Genomic DNA, 19,693 nt, shown 5'->3' with positions numbered 1-19,693 from the left:
ACAGAGATCCCGCCAGTTTGCACTCGTTTTATCGGCGCAGGCCGGGTGAAAACGGATGAACCAGCGCAAAAGATGGCGGAAACCCAAGTGTAAGTTACGCCCAGCGTAAGCCGAGTTTCCGCCGTCTTTAACGCTGGTTTAAAGGTCACTTTGCCAGAAGCCAGCCCCGCCCCCAGATGGGAATAATGAGGGTGGAGAGTTTGGGCTGATTACAGCCGTTTGAGGAGGCTCTTTAAATTGAGCTTGTTTTCTTCGTTGCGCGGGCACCAGTCGGCCTGTTGTTAAAGTTTTTACACATTAAATATTGAATTTGCTGAGAAACCAACTCGTGTGCTCCCATGAAACTGATAACTGGCCCAGTGTCATTTTTCGAGGCCATTTTCAATGATTTGAAAATCAGGCTACTCACAGGCGAGACACGCTTATTAAAAATGCTTGTGTTTCATGATGAACCTATTTTCAGTTGTATTATTATTTTAAAACTGCCCCCAGGTTACGGTTCCTAAATACATTAAGGAATATTCTTAACGCAAAGAAAAAAAAGAAACAATTTATGTTCTAGTACGCTGCCCGATTGTGCTGGTTCATGGAAGATTTTACGTTGGTGATTACGCAAATACATTTTAGCGGCAAACCTGTACTGTAACCGAACCAGTGCAACGTGCGGCCAATTTCCTGACTGCACCCAAAGCGTGACTCTGCCCCTTGGTTCCTTCTCCTCCCACAGGGTTATTCTGGTCAGCTCACGGCCAGTTATCATCATAGGCAGTCCCTCGGAATCAAGGAAGAATTGCTTCCACTCTTAACGCGAGTTCTCAGATGACTGTACAGTTCAATACGGGAATTACAGTCTCTGTCACAGGTGGGACAGACAGTCATTGAAGGAAAGGGTGGGTGGGGAGTCTGGTTTGCCGCACGCTCCTTCCGCTGCCTGCACTTGTTTTCTGCATGCTCTCGGCGTCGAGACTCGAGGTGCTCAGCGCCCTCCCGGATGCTCTTCCTCTACTTAGGGCGGTCTTTGGCCAGGGAATCCCAGGTGTCGGTGGCGATGTTGCACTTTATCAAGGAGGCTTTGAGGGTGTCCTGGGGCTCGCTTGCCTTGTAGGAGTTCCGTAGAGCGCTTGCTTTGGGAGTCTTGTGTCTGGCATGTGGACAATGTGGCCCGCCCAACGGAGTTGGTCGAGTGTGGTCAGTGCTTCGATGCTGGGTCGAGAACACTGACATTGGTGAGTCTATCCTCCCAGTGGATTTGCAGGATCTTGCGGAGACATCGTTGGTGGTATTTCTCCAGTGATTTGAGGTGTCTACTGTATATGGTTCACGTCTCTGAGCCATACAGGAGGGCGGGTATCACTACAACCCTGTAGACCATAAGCTTGGTGCCAGATTTGAGGGCCAGATCTTTGAACACTCTCTTTCTCAGGCGACCGAAGGCTGCGCTGGCACACTGGAGGCGGTGTTGGACCTCATCGTTGATATCTGTCCTTGCTGATAGTAGGCTCCAGAGGTATGGAAAGTGGTCCACGTTGTCCAAGACCACGTCATAGATTTTGATGACTGGGGGGCAGTGCTGTGTGGTGGGGTCAGGTTGGTGGAGGACCTTTGTCTTACGGATTTTTAGTGTAAGGCCCATGCTTTCGTACGCCTTGGTGAAGGTGTTGACATAGAAACATAGAAACATAGAAAATAGGTGCAGGAGTAAGCCATTCGGCCCTTCTAGCCTGCACCGCCATTCAATGAGTTCATGGCTGAACATGCAACTTCAGTACCCCATTCCTGCTTTCCTACCATACCCCTTGATCCCCCGAGTAGTAAGGACTACATCTAACTCCTTTTTGAATATATTTAGTGAATTGGCCTCAACAACTTTCTGTGGTAGAGAATTCCACAGGTTCACCACTCTCTGGGTGAAGAAATTCCTCCTCATCTCAGTCCTAAATGGCTTACACCTTATCCTTAGACTGTGTCCCCTGGTTCTGGACTTCCCCAACATTGGGAACATTCTTCCTGCATCTAACCTGTCTAACCCCGTCAGAATTTTAAACGTTTCTATGAGATCCCCTCTCATTCTTCTGAACTCCAGTGAATACAAGCCCAGTTGATCCAGTCTTTCTCGATAGGTCAGTCCCGCCATCCCGGGAATCAGTGTGTGATTCGAGGAGGCGGGAGCTCGGAGCAGCGCGAGTCCGGGGTCGGCGAGAGGCCTATAAAGGCCAGCGGGAGCTCGGAGCAGTCAGTCGAGGAGGCGGGAGCTCGGAGCAGCGCGAGTCCGGGGTCGGCGAGAGGCCTATAAAGGCCAGCGGGAGCTCGGAGCAGTCAGTCGAGGAGGCGGGAGCTCGGAGCAGCGCGAGTCCGGGGTCGGCGAGAGGCCTATAAAGGCCAGCGGGAGCTCGGAGCAGTCAGTCGAGGAGGCGGGAGCTCGGAGCAGCGCGAGTCCAGGGTCGGCGAGAGGCCTATAAAGGCCAGCGGGAGCTCGGAGCAGCGCGAGTCCGGGGTCGGCGAGAGGCGTACCGGTGCAGCTACAGGGAGAAGGCAAAAAAACAAAGGTGACGTCACAGCCTAGGGGGTAAGTGATTGGCTGGTGATTGGTGAGTAGTTTTTCTTTTTCTTCTTATATTGGTCAGTAACTTTTAACATTGTTATTACCAGTTTAAGTGTATCTAAGGGTTAAGTCATGGCAGGAGAGCTCGGTCGGGTGTTATGCTCCTCCTGTACCATGTGGGAACTCAGGGACGCTTCCGGTGTCCCTGACGACTACGTGTGCGGGAAGTGTATCCGCCTCCAGCTCCTGACGGTCCGCGTTACGGAATTGGAGCTGAGGGTGGATTCACTCTGGAGCATCCACGATGCTGAGAATGACGTGAGTATCACGTGTAGTGAGTTGGTCTTACCGCAGGGAAAGGGTCCACAGCCAGATAGGGAATGGAAGACCAGCAGGAAGAGTAGAGCAAGGAAGGTAGTGCAGGGGTCCCCTGCGGTCATCCCCCTGCAAAACAGATACACCGCTTTGGGTACTGTTGAGGGGAATGACTCATCAGGGGAGGGCAGCAGCAGCCAAGTTCATGGCACCGTGGCTGGCTCTGCTGCACAGGAGGGCAAGAAAAAGAGTGGGAGAGCGATAGTGATAGGGGATTCAATTGTGAGGGGAATAGATAGGCGTTTCTGCGGCCGCAACCGAGACTCCAGGATGGTATGTTGCCTCCCTGGTGCAAGGGTCAAGGATGTCTCGGAGCGGGTGCAGGACATTCTGAAATGGGAGGGAGAACAGCCAGTTGTCGTGGTGCACATTGGTACCAATGACATAGGCAAAAAAAGGGATGAGGTCCTACGAAACGAATTTAAGGAGCTAGGAGCTAAATTAAAAAGTAGGACCTCAAAAGTAGTAATCTCGGGATTGCTACCAGTGCCACGTGATAGTCAGAGTAGGAATCGCAGGATAGCGCAGATGAATACGTGGCTTGAGCAGTGGTGCAGCAGGGAGGGATTCAAATTCCTGGGGCATTGGGACCGGTTCTGGGGGAGGTGGGACCAGTACAAACCGGACGGTCTGCACCTGGGCAGGACTGGAACCAATGTCCTCGGGGGAGTGTTTGCTAGTGCTGTTGGGGAGGATTTAAACTAATATGGCAGGGGGATGGGAACCAATGCAGGGAGACAGAGGGAAACAAAAAGGAGCCAAAAGCAAAAGACAGAAAGGAGATGAGGAAAAGTGTAGGGCAGAGAAACCCAAGGCAAAGAACAAAAAGGGCCACTGTACAGCAAAATTCTAAAAGGACAAAGGGTGTTAATAAAACAAGCCTGAAGGCTTTGTGTCTTAATGCAAGGAGTATCCGCAATAAGGTGGATGAATTAATTGTGCAAATAGATGTTAACAAATATGATGTGATTGGGATTACGGAGACGTGGCTCCAGGATGATCAGGGCTGGGAACTCAACATTCAGGGGTATTCAACATTCAGGAAGGATAGAATAAAAGGAAAAGGAGGTGGGGTAGCATTGCTGGTTAAAGAGGAGATTAATGCAATAGTTAGGAAAGACATTAGCTTGGATGATGTGGAATCTATATGGGTAGAGCTGCAGAACACCAAAGGGCAAAAAACGTTAGTAGGAGTTGTGTACAGACCTCCAAACAGTAATAGGGATGTTGGGGAGGGCATCAAACAGGAAATTAGGGGTGCATGCAATAAAGGTGTAGCAGTTATAATGGGTGACTTTAATATGCACATAGATTGGGCTAGCCAAACTGGAAGCAATACGGTGGAGGAGGATTTCCTGGAGTGCATAAGGGATGGTTTTCTAGACCAATATGTTGAGGAACCAACTAGGGGGGAGGCCATCTTAGACTGGGTGTTGTGTAATGAGAGAGGATTAATTAGCAATCTCATTGTGCGAGGCCCCTTGGGGAAGAGTGACCATAATATGGTGGAATTCTGCATTAGGATGGAGAATGAAACAGTAATTTCAGAGACCATGGTCCAGAACTTAAAGAAGGGTAACTTTGAAGGTATGAGGCGAGAATTGGCTAGGATAGATTGGCGAATGATACTTAGGGGGTTGACTGTGGATGGGCAATGGCAGACATTTAGAGACCGCATGGATGAAGTACAACAATTGTACATTCCTGTCTGGCGTAAAAATAAAAAGGGGAAGGTGGCTCAACCGTGGCTATCTAGGGAAATCAGGGATAGTATTAAAGCCAAGGAAGTGGCATACAAATTGGCCAGAAATAGCAGCGAACCTGGGGACTGGGAGAAATTTAGAACTCAGCAGAGGAGGACAAAGGGTTTGATTAGGACAGGGAAAATGGAGTACGAGAAGAAGCTTGCAGGGAACATTAAGGCGGATTGCAAAAGTTTCTATAGGTATGTAAAGAGAAAAAGGTTGGTGAAGACAAACGTAGGTCCCCTGCAGTCAGAATCAGGGGAAGTCATAACGGGGAACAAAGAAATGGCGGATCAATTGAACAAGTACTTTGGTTCGGTATTCACTAAGGAGGATACAAACAACCTTCCGGATATAAAAGGGGTCAGAGGGTCTAGTAAGGAAGAGGAACTGAGGGAAATCTTTATTAGTCGGGAAATTGTGTTGGGGAAATTGATGGGATTGAAGGCAGATAAATCCCCAGGGCCTGATGGCCTGCATCCTAGAGTACTTAAGGAGGTGGCCTTGGAAATAGCGGATGCATTGACAGTCATTTTCCAACATTCCATTGACTCTGGATCAGTTCCTATGGAGTGGAGGGTAGCCAATGTAACCCCACTTTTTAAAAAAGGAGGGAGAGAGAAAACAGGGAATTATAGACCGGTCAGCCTGACCTCAGTAGTGGGTAAAATGATGGAATCAATTATTAAGGATGTCATAGCAGTGCATCTGGAAAATGGTGACATGATAGGTCCAAGTCAGCATGGATTTGTGAAAGGGAAATCATGCTTGACAAATCTTCTGGAATTTTTTGAGGATGTTTCCAGTAAAGTGGACAAAGGAGAACCAGTTGATGTGGTATATTTGGACTTTCAGAAGGCTTTCGACAAGGTCCCACACAAGAGATTAATGTGCAAAGTTAAAGCACATGGGATTGGGGGTAGTGTGCTGACGTGGATTGAGAACTGGTTGTCAGACAGGAAGCAAAGAGTAGGAGTAAACGGGTACTTTTCAGAATGGCAGGCAGTGACTAGTGGAGTGCCGCAAGGTTCTGTGCTGGGGCCCCAGCTGTTTACATTGTACATTAATGATTTAGACGAGGGGATTAAATGCAGTATCTCCAAATTTGCGGATGATACTAAGTTGGGTGGCAGTGTGAGCTGCGAGGAGGATGCTATTAGGCTGCAGAGTGACTTGGATAGGTTAGGTGAGTGGGCAAATGCATGGCAGATGAAGTATAATGTGGATAAATGTGAGGTTATCCACTTTGGTGGTAAAAACAGAGAGACAGACTATTATCTGAATGGTGACAGATTAGGAAAAGGGAAGGTGCAACGAGACCTGGGTGTCATGGTACATCAGTCATTGAAGGTTGGCATGCAGGTACAGCAGGCGGTTAAGAAAGCAAATGGCATGTTGGCCTTCATAGCGAGGGGATTTGAATACAGGGGCAGGGAGGTGTTGCTACAGTTGTACAGGGCCTTGGTGAGGCCACACCTGGAGTATTGTGTACAGTTTTGGTCTCCTAACTTGAGGAAGGACATTCTTGCTATTGAGGGAGTGCAGCGAAGGTTCACCAGACTGATTCCCGGGATGGCGGGACTGACCTATCAAGAAAGATTGGATCAATTGGGCTTGTATTCACTGGAGTTCAGAAGAATGAGAGGGGACCTCATAGAAACGTTTAAAATTCTGACGGGTTTAGACAGGTTAGATGCAGAAAGAATGTTCCCAATGTTGGGGAAGTCCAGAACCAGGGGTCACAGTCTGAGGATAAGGGGTAAGCCATTTAGGACCGAGATGAGGAGAAACTTCTTCACCCAGAGAGTGGTGAACCTGTGGAATTCTCTACCACAGAAAGTAGTTGAGGCCAATTCACTAAATATATTCAAAAGGGAGTTAGATGAAGTCCTTACTACTCGGGGGATCAAGGGTTATGGCGAGAAAGCAGGAAGGGGGTACTGAAGTTTCATGTTCAGCCATGAACTCATTGAATGGCGGTGCAGGCTAGAAGGGCTGAATGGCCTGCTCCTGCACCTATTTTCTATGTTTCTATGTTTCTATGTACCGAGTGTGTGTACCGAGTGTGTGTACCGAGTGTGTGTACCGAGTGTGTATGGAGTGTGTGTACCGAGTGTGTGTACGGAGTGTGTGTACGGAGTGTGTGTACGGAGTGTGTGTACATAGAAACATAGAAAATAGGTGCTGGAGTAGGCCATTCAGCCCTTCAAGCCTGCACCACCATTCAATAAGATCATGGCTGATCATTCACCTCAGTACCCCTTTCCTGCTTTCTCTTCATACCCCTTGATCCCTTTAGCCGTAAGGGCCATATCTAACTCCCTTTTGAATATATCCAATGCACTGGCATCTACAGCTCTCTGCGGGAGGGAATTCCACAGGTTAACAACTCTGAGTGAAGAAGTTTCTCCTCATCTCAGTCCTAAATGGCTTACCCCTTATCGTTAGACTATGTACCCAGGTTCTGGACTTCCCCAACATCTGGAACATTCTGCCTGCATCTAACCTGTCCAGTCCCTTCAGAATTTTACACGTTTCTATGAGATCCCCTCTCATCCTTCTAATCTCCAGTGAATACAGGCCCAGTCGATTCAGTCTCTCCTCATATGTCAGTCCTGCCATCCTGGAAATCAGTCTGGTGAACCTTTGCTGCACTCCCTCAATAGCAAGAACGTCCTTCTTCAGATTAGGAGACCAAAACTGAACACAATATTCCAGGTGAGGCCTCACTAAGGCCCTGTACAACTGCAGTAAGACTTCCCTGCTCCTATACTCAAATCCCCTAGCTATGAAGGCCAACATACCATTTGCCTTCATCACCACCTGCTGAACCTGCATGCCAACTTTCAATGACTTATGTACCATGACACCCAGGTCTCGTTGCACCTCCCCTTTTCCTAATCTGCTGCCATTCAGATAATATTCTGCCTTCATGTTTTTGCCACCAAAGTGGATAACCTCACATTTATCCACATTATACTGCATCTGCCATGCGTATGCCCACTCACCTAACCTGTCCAAGTCACCCTGCAGCCTTTTAGCATCCTCCTCACAGCTCACACCGCCACCCAGCTAAGTGTCATCTACAAACTTGGAGATATTACACTCAATTCCCTCATCCAAATCATTAATGTATATTGTAAATAGCTGGGGTCCCAGCACTGAGCCCTGCGGTACCCCGCTAGTCACTGCCTGCCATTCTGAAAAGGACCTATTTCTCCCGACTCTCTGCTTCCTGTCTGCCAACCAGTTCTGTTTCCACGTCAGTACATTACCCCCAATACCATGTGCTTTAATTTTGCACACCAATCTCTTGTGTGGGACCTTGTCAAAAGCCTTTTGAAAGTCCAAATACACCACATCCACTGGTTCTCCCTTGCCCCCTCTACCAGTTACATCCTCAAAACATTCTAGAAGATTTGTCAAGCAGGATTTCCCTTTCATAAATCCATGCTGACTTGGACCGATCCCATCACTGCTTTCCAAATGTGCTGCTATTTCATCTTTAATAACTGATTCCAACATTTTCCCACTACTGATGTCAGGTTACCTGTTTTCGCTCTCCCTCCTTTCTTAAAAAGTGGTGTTACATTAGCTACCCTCCAGTCTATAGGAACCGATCCAGAGTCAATAGACTGTTGGAAAATGATCACCAATGCATCCACTATTTCTAGGGCTACCTCCTTAAGTACTCTGGGATGCAGACTATCAGGCCCTGGGGATTTATCGGCCTTCAATCCCATCAATTTCACCTACACAATTTCCTGCCGAATAAGGATTTCCTTCAGTTCCTCCTTCTCACTAGACCCTCGGTTCCCTAGTATTTCCGGAAGTGCATACGGAGTGTGTGTACGGAGTGTGTACGGAGTGTGTACGGAGTGTGTATACCGAGTGTGTGTACCGAGTGTGTGTACCGAGTGTGTGTGCACCGAGTGTGTACAGAGTGTGTATGGAGTGTGTGTACGGAGTGTGTGTACGGAATGTGTACGGAGTGTGTGTACCGAGTATGTGTACGGAGTGTGTGTACCGAGTATGTGTACCGAGTGTGTACGGAGTGTGTGTACCGAGTATGTGTACGGAGTGTGTACGGAGTGTGTACGGAGTGTGTATGGAGTGTGTATGCCGAGTGTGTACCCCGAGTGTGTGTACCGAGTGTGTGTACCGAGTGTGTGTACCGAGTGTGTACAGAGTGTGTATGGAGTGTGTGTACGGAGTGTGTGTACGGAATGTGTACGGAGTGTGTGTACCGAGTGCGTGTACCGAGTGTGTGTACCGAGTGTGTGTACCGAGTGTGTACGGAGTGTGTACGGAGTATGTGTACGGAGTATGTGTACGGAGTATGTGTGGAGTGTGTGTACCGAGTGTGTGTACGGAGTATGTATGGAGTGTGTACCGAGTGTGTACCGAGTGTGTGTACCGAGTGTGTACGGACTCGGGAAGGCAAAGCAAAAACCAGTATTTAGCACACAATGCGCAAGTGCTGAAAACCGGCTTTTCTGATCTATTAAACTCTGGCTTGACAGATCCCCCGTATCTCCACAGCCAGGACATATGCATGGGCAAGATTGCAGTACTTACCCATCTCTTGCCCAGCGGATGTCCTGAAAAAACACATTTTATAAACACGTTAAAAACCCTGCCCACTAAGGTAAGTTCATTTTAAACCATAATTAAAAAAAAAACTTTAAAAAACTTGGAAAAATATATATTTTTTATAAGACATAAATAACTTTAATTTAAATTAATGTTAAATATGTGCTGTATTTTTTTCTATATTTGATTAATGTGTGTGTTTGGGGGCTGTTTCTCATTCATAATAATGCAAATTCCTACTTACGGAGTTCTCATTATTAAGAATGAGAAAATACTGTAGCTTGATTGGCTGCCCAGAGCCATGTGACTGCAGCTCCAGCCCTGCGCATGTCCTGATGTGCAAGTGCTGCGACACAAAGTCAGTGGAGGCCTCAGGACTGGGATCTCGCGTGGGCCTAAGTGCGCTTCTTTTTTTTTAACTTTTTCAGTTGCTCGCCCGCGGGAAGCAGCTGACCAGGATTTCTGGGCCATCGTGGATACTCCCTGCCACCTTGTTGATCGCGCAGTGCAGTGAGATGGGAAGAGGAGGAAAAAATATAGACGGCATACCCAGGAAATGACAGCATTAGAAGCTAAGAAATAGGAGCAGGAGTCGACCATTCGGCCCCTCGAGCCTGCTCCGCCATTCAATAAGATCATGGCTGATCATCGACCTCAACTCCACTTTCCCGCCCGATCCCCATACCCCTTGATAGCACAAGAGGAAATGCTGTAAGAGTTCATACCTCGCTTTTCATTGCCTCCTGTATTGAACCCTTTGAAAAGCATTTTGCAGCACGACACTGTTGTCTAAAAGTATTATTCGAACTTAAAATTGCATGAGGCCCACAATGGGCTCTGCATTCAATGACATTTCAGCAGTGAATACGAGAGCACGAGACAATCTTTTGCTCCAATACATAATGCATCTTCTTCTTTACACCATCTTCCTGAGCTGGGAGCTTTCTCAATCTCCCTCACTGAGCCCACCATCCAAACAGACCGACGTTACTAACTCGAAGCAGTAAATCAAAATGACAACTTACCGAATGAAGGTAGGTACCATCTGTGGCATACCAGTCACCGAGGTACGGTGGTTCGGTTGTGGTCAGCTTTCGGGTCGGTGCACTTGTCCCATCTCCGGCACCAGTAGCATTTTTGAGTATTGTTTGAGTGGACACTTCAAAAATATCATTACTCATCACGTTGTTATCTTTGTAAAACATCTCCGTCAATTTACTACAAAAAGAACATTTGATAAACAGGTTGAGAACACAAGAGTATTCCCACCCATATTATTTCATCTCTTAAAAATAAGAGGTGTGTAATATAGGCAAAACTTCCAAGCGTAAAAGGCTTTGGAAAATTCTCGCCCCTCTAAAAGGTACTCTTATAAAAATTCAGAACTCAATCCAATGATATATTTATACTATATAGTTACCATTCATCATTCATAGGCAGTCCCTCGGAATCGAGGAAGACTTACTTCCACTCTAAAAATGAGTTCTTCAGTGACGGAGCAGTCCAATACGAGAAACATAGGTTCTCGTCACAGGTGGGACACACAGTCGTTGAAGGAAAAGGTGGGTGGGACTGGTTTGCCGCAAGCTATTTCCGCTGCCCCTCGCTTGATGTCTGCATGTTCTCGGTGATGAGACTCGAGGGGCTCAGCGTCCTCCCGGACGCACTTCCCCCACTTAGGGCGGTCTTTGGCCAGGGACTCCCAGGTGTTGGTGGGGATGCCGCACTTTATCAGGGAGGCTTTGAGGGTGTCCTTGAAACGTTTCCTCTGCCCACCTTTGGCTCGCTTGCCGTGTAGGAGTTCCGAGTAGAGCACTTGCTTTGGGAGTCTTGTGTCGGGCATGCAAACAATGTGGACCGCCCAACGGAGCTGGTCGAGTATGGTCAGTGCTTCAATGCTGGGGATGGCTGGCCTGGTTGAGGATGCTAACGTTGGTGTATCTGTCCTCCCAGGAGATTTGCAGGATCTTGCGGAGACTTCATTGGTGGTCTTTCTCCAGCGACTTGAGTTGTCGACTCTACTTGGTCCATGTCTCTGAGCCATTTAGGAGAGCGGGTATTACTACAGCCCTGTAGACCATGAGCTTATTTATGACCATGACCATGAGAATATTTATACTACACGGTTAGCACAAAGTGGTACTTTCCACCAACACTAACGTTGTGTGGTGCAAATCTGGACTTAAGGTCACATATGACGTTGGAGCAAAGCGGAGTGAGACCACTGCATGTCCTCCTTAGAGTAGACAAAGTTAAGTGGAGATTTAATAGAGGTGTTCGAAATCATGAAGGGTTTCGATAGAGTAAATAAGGAGAAACGGTTTTCAGTGGCAGAAGAGTCAGTAACCCGAGGACACAGATTTAAGGTCATTGGCAAAAGAACCAGAGGTGATACGAGGAGAGTTTTTTCAGCCGTGACTCAGTGGGCAGCACACTGGCCTCTGCATCAGAAGGTTGTGGGTTCAAGTCCCCTCCAGGAACTTGAGCACAGAAATCTAGGCTGACACTCCAGTGCAGGGCCGAGGGAGCACCGCACTGTCGGAAATGCCGTCTTTCGGACGAGATGTTAAACCGAGGCCCTGTCTGGCCTCTCAGGTGGATGTAAAATATCCCATGGCACTATTTTGGAAGAAGAGTAGGGGAGTTATCCCCTAGATACCAAACATGGCCAATATTTATCCCTCAATCATCATCACTAAAACAGGTTAAAGCCACTGCTCCCTGCTCATTATCTGGTCATTATCACATTGCTGTTTCTGGGAGCTTGCTGTCGCGTTTCCCACATTACAACAGTGACTACACTTCAAAAGTACTTCATTGGCTGTAAAGTGCTTTGAGATGTCTGGTGGTCATGAAAGGCGCTATATAAATGCAAGTCTGTGATGATCTGGAACGCTCTGACTGAAAGGGCGATGGAAATAAATTCAATAACTTTCAAAAGGGAATTGGATAACTACTTGAAGGAAAAGATATGCAAGGCGATGGAGAAAGGGACTAACTGGATCGCTCTTTCAAAGAGCCGGCACATGCATGATGGGCCGAATGGCTGTAAGATTCTATGATTCCATGATTCTAAACCCCAACCCCGGTTCTACGTTGGGGGTCAAATTAAAAATCTGCCCCATATTACTGGAGCAGAGAGCAGTGGCTTTAACCTGCTGTGAACCTTGCCATACCTGACCCGGCAATGTTTGATCATGACCCTCGATACCAAACATGGAACGGCTTCCATTTCACAGTGGTCACAGGTTCTTGACCATTTTTCCATGGAAAGAATCAGAAGCTCTGTTGGTGACTACACCTATTTACCCCATCTTTCTCTTCCAGATAATGATTGACCTCCTGTGCATTTCCATCATTTTCCCTTCTTTTCATTTCTCTTCAGTGTTCCCTCCTACTCCTGGAGGTGGAAGAGAGGACATCCAGATTCTCTGATGCCACATTGCAGGCACTGGTCCAGCTGGGTGGGGGGCGGGGTGGGGGGAGATCCTGATCCTCCGCCCAAGGAACAGACAGCTCACCCGGCAACACCTCCACCACCAGTAGGAAGAGAAGGCAAAGAAGGTCATTCACAGAAGCCGAGCTCCCAGGACATGGCTGCAATGCCGAGAGAGGTTCAATTACCTCACCAGAGATGTGAAGATAAAAATACTGCTCTCTTGTTCTGCTGACACCTCCAGCCTCAGTACCCCCAGTATTTCCCTGCACTCTCCTATAATCACAGCACCACAAGTTACACACAAAACACTCTCTCCCACCCTGATCATTCCCCTTAGGAAGTTGAAAGTTAATGCAGGTACAGCAAGTCATTAAGAGAGCAAATGGTATTTTGTGTGTGTTTTGAATGGGAGCCCAACAAATCTAACTGAAAACAATTCTACCATCTAAAAGCCATTTGAGGAGATGCAGACACCAAGTATATCTCACCGAACATCAGCCTTCCTATCAACTTGGAAAACTGCGTTGCGGGTAGCAGGGGTGGTTTTATGAGCTGAATCACAGGAGTGAGTGACTTTTGCCTCCACCCAAGTTGCTCTGGCTGTCCCACAACAGTGCACAGATACTAACCACGTGAAGGCCTTAGAGCGGGTACACAAAAGATTTACAAAATGATTCCAGGGATGAGGGACTTCAGTTACATGGATAGACTGGAGAAGCTGGGGTTGCTCTCCTTGGAGCAGAGAAGGTTGAGAGGAGATTTGGTCGAGGTGTTCAAAATCATGAGGGGTCTGGACAGAGTAGAGAGAGAGAAAAAGTTCCCATTGGCGGAAGGGTGGAGAACCAGAGGACACAGATTTAAGGCGATTGGCAGAAGAACCAAAGGCGACATGAGGAAAAACTTTTTTATGCAGCGAGTGGTTAGGATCAGGAATGCACGGCCTGAGAGGGTGGTGGAGGCAGATTCAATTGTAGCTTTCAAAAAAGAATTGGATAAGTACCTGAAAGGAAAAAAATTTGCAGAGCTACAGGGAAAGGGCGGGGGAGTGGGATTAGCTGAAGTGCTCTTGCAGAGAGCCAGCACGGGCTCGACGGGTCCAATGTCCTTTTACCAGGAAAACTTACGTAAGCAACATTTGCAGGTTTTGGGCCACGGCCAATTCCCTGGGGCAGTTCTTTGTGAGAACATTCAAGTGGAAACAAACAAGAGAAGTTGGGCAATGTCAGCAGGAGAATGTAGACACCCAACTTTTGCAAATCCGACACGGCAAGGTGGGCAGAGGAAATGCTTCAAGGAAACCCTCAAAGCCTCTTTGAAATAGTGCAAGACCGCTCAAAGTGGAGGAGAAGCATCCAGGAAGACGCCGAACACCTCGAGTCTCTTCGCCGGGAGCACACGGAAGCCAAGCGTAAACAGCGGAAGAAGTGCACGGCAACCCAAGCCCCCCACCTGCCCGTCCCTTCAACCACCGTCTGCCCCCCCACCTGCGACAAAGACTCTAGGTCCCGCATTGGTCTCATCAGTCACCTGAGAACTCATATCAGTGTGGAAACAAGTCATCCTTGGCAAATATTTGGCAGATGCAGTATAATGTTGGAAAGTGTGAGGTCATGCACTTTGAGCAAGTTATTATTTAAATGGAGAAAGATTGCAAAGTGCCGCAGTACAGCGGGACCTGGGGGTACTTGTGCATGAAACACGAAATGTTAGTATGCAGGTACAGCAAGTGATCAGGGAAGCCAATGGTATCTTGGCCTTTATTGCAAAGGGGATGGAGTATAAAACCAGGGAAGTCTTGCTACAGCTATACAAGGTATTGGTGAGGCCACACCTGGAATACTGCGTGCAGTTTTGGTTTCCATATTTACGAAAGGTACACTTGCTTTGGAGGCAGTTCAGAGAAGGTTCACTAGGTTGATTCCGGGGATGAGGGAGTTGACTTATGAGAAAAGGTTGAGTAGGATGGGCCTCTATTCATTGGAGTTCAGAAGAATGAGAGGTGATCTTAGCGAAACATATAAGATTATGAGGGGGCTTGACAAGGTAGATGCAGAGAGGATGTTTCCACTGATGGGGGAGACTAGAACTAGAGGGCATGATCTTAGAATAAGTGGCCGCCCATTTAAAACAGAGATGAGGAGGAATTTCTTCTCTCATAGGGTTGTGAATCTGTGGAATTTGCTGCCTTGGAGAGCTGTGGAAGCTGGGACATTGAATTCCTTTAAGACAGAATTAGATAGTTTCTTGGGCGATAAGGGGCTAAGGGGTTATGGGGAGCGGGCAGGGAAGTGGAGCTGAGTCCATGATCAGATCAGACATGATCTTATTGAATGGTGGAGCAGGCTCGAGGGGCCATATGGTCTACTCCTGCTTCTATTTCTTATATTTTTATTGACTCCGAGGGACTGCCTAAGAAGAAGTAGACACCCAAACGCTGCACTTGTGAAAGGTTTAGATTGATTTTGTTTGTGATTAGAGCTCAGGTAGAGTTGGAGTTAGACAGATTCAGCAGCATTAGCAAGTAACCACACAGCCTATTTCCCTCACTAACTCATGGCCAGGAAGCAGATTTATTATTATGTACACTTCAAAGTTAACTTGTTGCCAGTTTGTCAAGGTCTCCGGAGAGTAAAATAGGAATTTGCTGCAAAAATACATTTTTTCATTGGAATAAGACACATGGCATAAAAACCTAGTGTCAGTAATGGTGACCATGAAACTATCGGATTGTCGTAAAAACTCATCTGGTTCACTAAAGCCCTTTCGGGAAGGAAATCTGCCTTCCTTACCTGGTCTGGCCTATATGTGACTCCAGACCCACAGCAACGTGGTTGACTCTTAACTGCCCTCTGAAATGGCCCAGCGAGCCACTCAGTTGTAACAAAGCGCTACAGAAAACAATAATCAGAATAAAACTGGACAGACTACCCGGCCTCGATCTTGGCACTGGCTTTGGACATGACAATGGCACACCCAGCCTAGTCAACCCTGCAAAATCCTTCTTGCTAACATCTGGGGACTTGACAAAATTGGGAGAGCTGTCCCACAGACTAGTTAAGCAACAGCCAGACTCTCAGACTCATACCTTTCAGCCAATGTCTCAGATTCCTCCTTCACCATCCCTGGGTATGTCCTGTCCCACCAGCAGGACAGACCCACCCGAGGTGGCCGCACAGTGGCATATAGTCTGGATAGAGTGGCCCTGGGAGTCCTCAACATTGACTCTGGACCCCATGAAGTCTCATGGCTTCAGGTCAAGCATGGGCAAGGAAACCTCCTGCTGATTACCACCCACCGCCCTCCCTCAGCTGATGAATCAGTACTCCTCCATGTTGAACACCACTTGGAAGAAGCACTGAGGGTAACAAGGGCACAGAATGCACTCTGGGTGGGGGACTTCAATGTCCATCACCAAGAGTGACTCAGTAGCACCACTACTGACAGAGCTGGCCGAGTCCTGAAGGACATATATGCCAGACTGGGTCTGCACAGGCGGTGAGAGAAGCAACACGAGGAGAAAAACTTACTTGACCTCGTCCTCACCAAACTACCTGTGCAGATGCATCTATCCATGACAGTATTGGTAACAGTGACCATCGCAAGCCATTGTGGAGATGAAGTCCCATCTTCACACGGAGGACACATTCCATCGTGTTGTGTGGCACGACCACCGTGCTAAATGGGATAGATTCAGAACAATTCTAACAGCTCAAAACTGGGCATCCATGAGGCGTGTGAGCCATCAGCAGCAACAGAATTATATTCCACCACAATCTGTAACCTCATGGCCCGGCATGTCCCTCACTCTACCATTACCATCAAGAGAGGTGACCAACCCTGGTTCAATGGGGAGTGCAGAAGAGCATACCAGGAGCAGCACCAGGCGTACCTGAAAATGAGGTACCAACCTAGAGAAGCTTCAGCACACGAACAGTGGAAGCAGCATGCTATAAACAGAGCTATGCGATCCCACAATTTACTGATCAGATCAAAGCTCGGCAGTCCTGCCACATCCAGTCGTGAATGGTGGTGGGCAATTAAACAACTAACGGGAGGAGGAGGCTCTATAAATATCCTCATCCTCAGTGATGGCGGACCCCAGCAAAAGACAAGGCTGAAGCATATGCAACCATCTTCAGCCAGAAGTGCCGAGTGGATGATCCATATCGGCCCATTCCGGAGGTCGCCACCATCACAGAAGCCAGTCTTCAGCCAATTCGATTCACCCCTCGTCATATCAAGAAACATCTGAGCGCACTGGATACAGCAAAGGCTATGGGCCCCGACAATATCCTTGCTATTGTGCTGAAGACTTGTGCTCCAGAACTAGCCGTGCCTCTAGTCAAGCTGTTCCAGTACAGCTACAACACTGGCATCTACCCGACAATGTGGAAAACTGCCCAGATATGTCCAATCCGGCCAATTACCGGCCCATCAGTCTACTCTCAATCATCAGCAAAGTGATGGAAGGTGTTGTCGACAGTGCTATCAAGAGGCACTTACTCACCAATGCTCAGTTTGGGTTCCGCCAGAACCACTCAGCCCCAGACCTCATTACAGCCTTGGTCCAAACATGGACAAAAAAGCTGAATTCCAATGGTGAAGCGAGAGTGAGTGCCCTTGACACCAAGGCAGCATTTGACTGAGTGTGGCATCATGCAGCTCTGGTAAAATTGAAGTCAATGGGAATCAGGGGAAAACCCTCCACTGGCTGGAGTCATACCTAGTACAAAGTTGTGGTGGTTGGAGGTCACTCATCTCAGCCCCAGGATATCGCTGCACAAGTTCCTCAGGGCAGTGTCCTAAGCCCAACTATCTTCAGCTGCTTCATCAATGAACTTCTTTCCATCATAAGGTCAGAAGTGGCGTTCGCTGATGATGGCACAGTGTTCAGTTCCATTCGCAACTTCTCAGATAATGGAGCAGTCCGTGCCCACATGCAGCAAGACCTGGACGACATTCAGGTTTGGGCTGATAAGTGGCAAGTAACATTCGCGCCACATAAGTGCCAGGCAATGACCATCTCCAACAAGCGAGAGTCTAACCATCTCCCCCTGATATTCAACAGCATTACCATCATCAAATCTTCCACCATCAACATCCTGGGGGGGGGGGTCACCATTGACCAGAAGCTTAACTGGACCAGCCACATAAATACTGTGGCAAGAAGGGCAGGTCAGAGGCTGGGTATTCTGCGGCCAGTGTCTCATCTCCTGACTCCCCAAAACCTTTCCATCATCTAAAAGGCACAAGTCAGGAGTGTGATGGAATACTCTCCACTTGCCTGGATGAGTGCAGCTCCAACAACACTCAATCAGCTCGACACCATCCAGGACAAAGCAGCCCGCTTAATTGGCACTCCATCCACCACCTTCAACACTCACTCCCTCCACCACCGGCGCACCGTGGCTGCAGTGTGTACCATCTACAAGATGCACTGCAGCATCTCACCAAGGCTTCTTCAACAGCACCTCCCAAACCCGCGACCTCTACCACCTAGAAGGACAAGGACAGCAGGCGCATGGGAACACCATCACCTCCACGTCCCCCTCCAAGTCACACACCATCCTGACTTGGAAATATATCGGCCGTTCCTTCATCGTTACTGGGTCAAAATCCTGGAACTCCCTCCCTAACAACACTATGGGAGTACCTTCACCACACGGACTGCAGCGGTTCAAGAAGGTGGCTCACCACATCTTCTCAAGGGCAATTAGGGATGGGCAATAAATGCTGGCCTTGCCAGCAACGCCCACATCCCAGGACGAATAAAAAAAATGGGAGGCAGCAGAAAATTGTTTGCTTTTAAAAATAAAATCATAAGTTTTACATCAGTAAGGAAGTATTATATGTAACAGATCAAACCTAACTGGGGGGAGGGGGGCGAAATACACCCCTTTCTGGGTGGTGATCGTGAGGGAGATAAGAACTCCTGTTTTTATGTACACGTTATGCTCATTCTGTGGACAGTTTTTAATAAAGTACAGCACAGAATTTTCACTAGCTGGCCCCTGCATTTCCAATGGTTAATTCACCGACTGAAGAGAGAGAGAAAATACATTCAGAGAGGCAACTGACTGATGGTGCCAGCAGTGGCTCAGTGGTACCACCCTTTCCTCTGAGGCAGAAGGTTGTGGGTTCACAGTCCCACTCCAGAGACTTGAGCACAAAAATCCAGGCTGACACTCCCAGTTCAGTGCTGAGGGAGTGCTGCACTGTCGGAGGTGCCGTCTTTCGGATGAGACGTTAAACCGAGGCCACGTCTGCTCTCTCAGGAGGACGTAAAAGATCCCATGGCACTATTTCGAAGAGCAGGGGATTTATCCTGGGTGTCCTGGCCAATGTTTATCCCTCAATCAATGTCACTAAAACAGATTATCTGGTCATTATCACATTGCTGTTTGTGGGAGCTTGCTCTGCACAAAATGGTTGCCACATTTCCTACATTACAGCAGTAACTACACTTTAAACAGTACTTCATTGGCTGCAAAGCGGTTTGGGACGTCCCTAAGGTCGGGAAAGGTGCTTTATAAATCTACAGGGCTGTAGTAATACCCACCCTCCCATATGGCTCAGAGACATGGACCATGGACAGTAGACACCTCAAGTCGCTGGAGAAATACCACCAACGATGTCTCCGCAAGATCCTACAAATCCCCTGGGAGGACAGATGCACCAAAGTTAGCGTCCTCGACCAGGCCAACATCCCCAGCATTGAAGCACTGACCACACTCGATCAGTTCCATTGGGCAGGCCACATCATTCACATGCCAGACATGAGACTCCCAAAGCAAGCGCTCTACTCAGAACTCATTCATGGCAAACGAGCCAAAGGCGGGCAGAGGAAACATTTCAAGGATATCCTCAAAGCCTCCCTGATAAAGTGCAACATCCCCACCGACACTTGGGAGTCCCTGGCCAAAGACCGCCCTAAGTGGAGGAAGTGCATCCGGGAGGGCACTGAGCACCTCGAGTCTCATTGCCGAGAGCATGCAGAAA

The 19,693-nt window shown here is 48.1% G+C and overlaps 1 protein-coding gene across 1 annotated transcript in view; it reads right to left on the bottom strand.

Annotated features, from left to right (window-relative positions):
* The window catches only part of LOC139227167 (alpha-N-acetylgalactosaminide alpha-2,6-sialyltransferase 2-like), a 76,423-nt gene that overhangs the window by 56,115 nt on the left and 615 nt on the right, over window positions 1–19,693 (bottom strand). The window contains exon 2 of the mRNA XM_070858231.1: window positions 10,281–10,473. Within this exon, the coding sequence (XP_070714332.1) occupies window positions 10,281–10,473 (193 nt within the window). The remainder of the gene's footprint in view (window positions 1–10,280; window positions 10,474–19,693) is intronic.

The sequence above is a fragment of the Pristiophorus japonicus genome, chromosome 16 (genome assembly GCF_044704955.1).
Source record: "Pristiophorus japonicus isolate sPriJap1 chromosome 16, sPriJap1.hap1, whole genome shotgun sequence".
NCBI lineage: Eukaryota > Metazoa > Chordata > Chondrichthyes > Pristiophoridae > Pristiophorus > Pristiophorus japonicus.
This window is presented reverse-complemented; position numbering and strand designations above follow the sequence as displayed.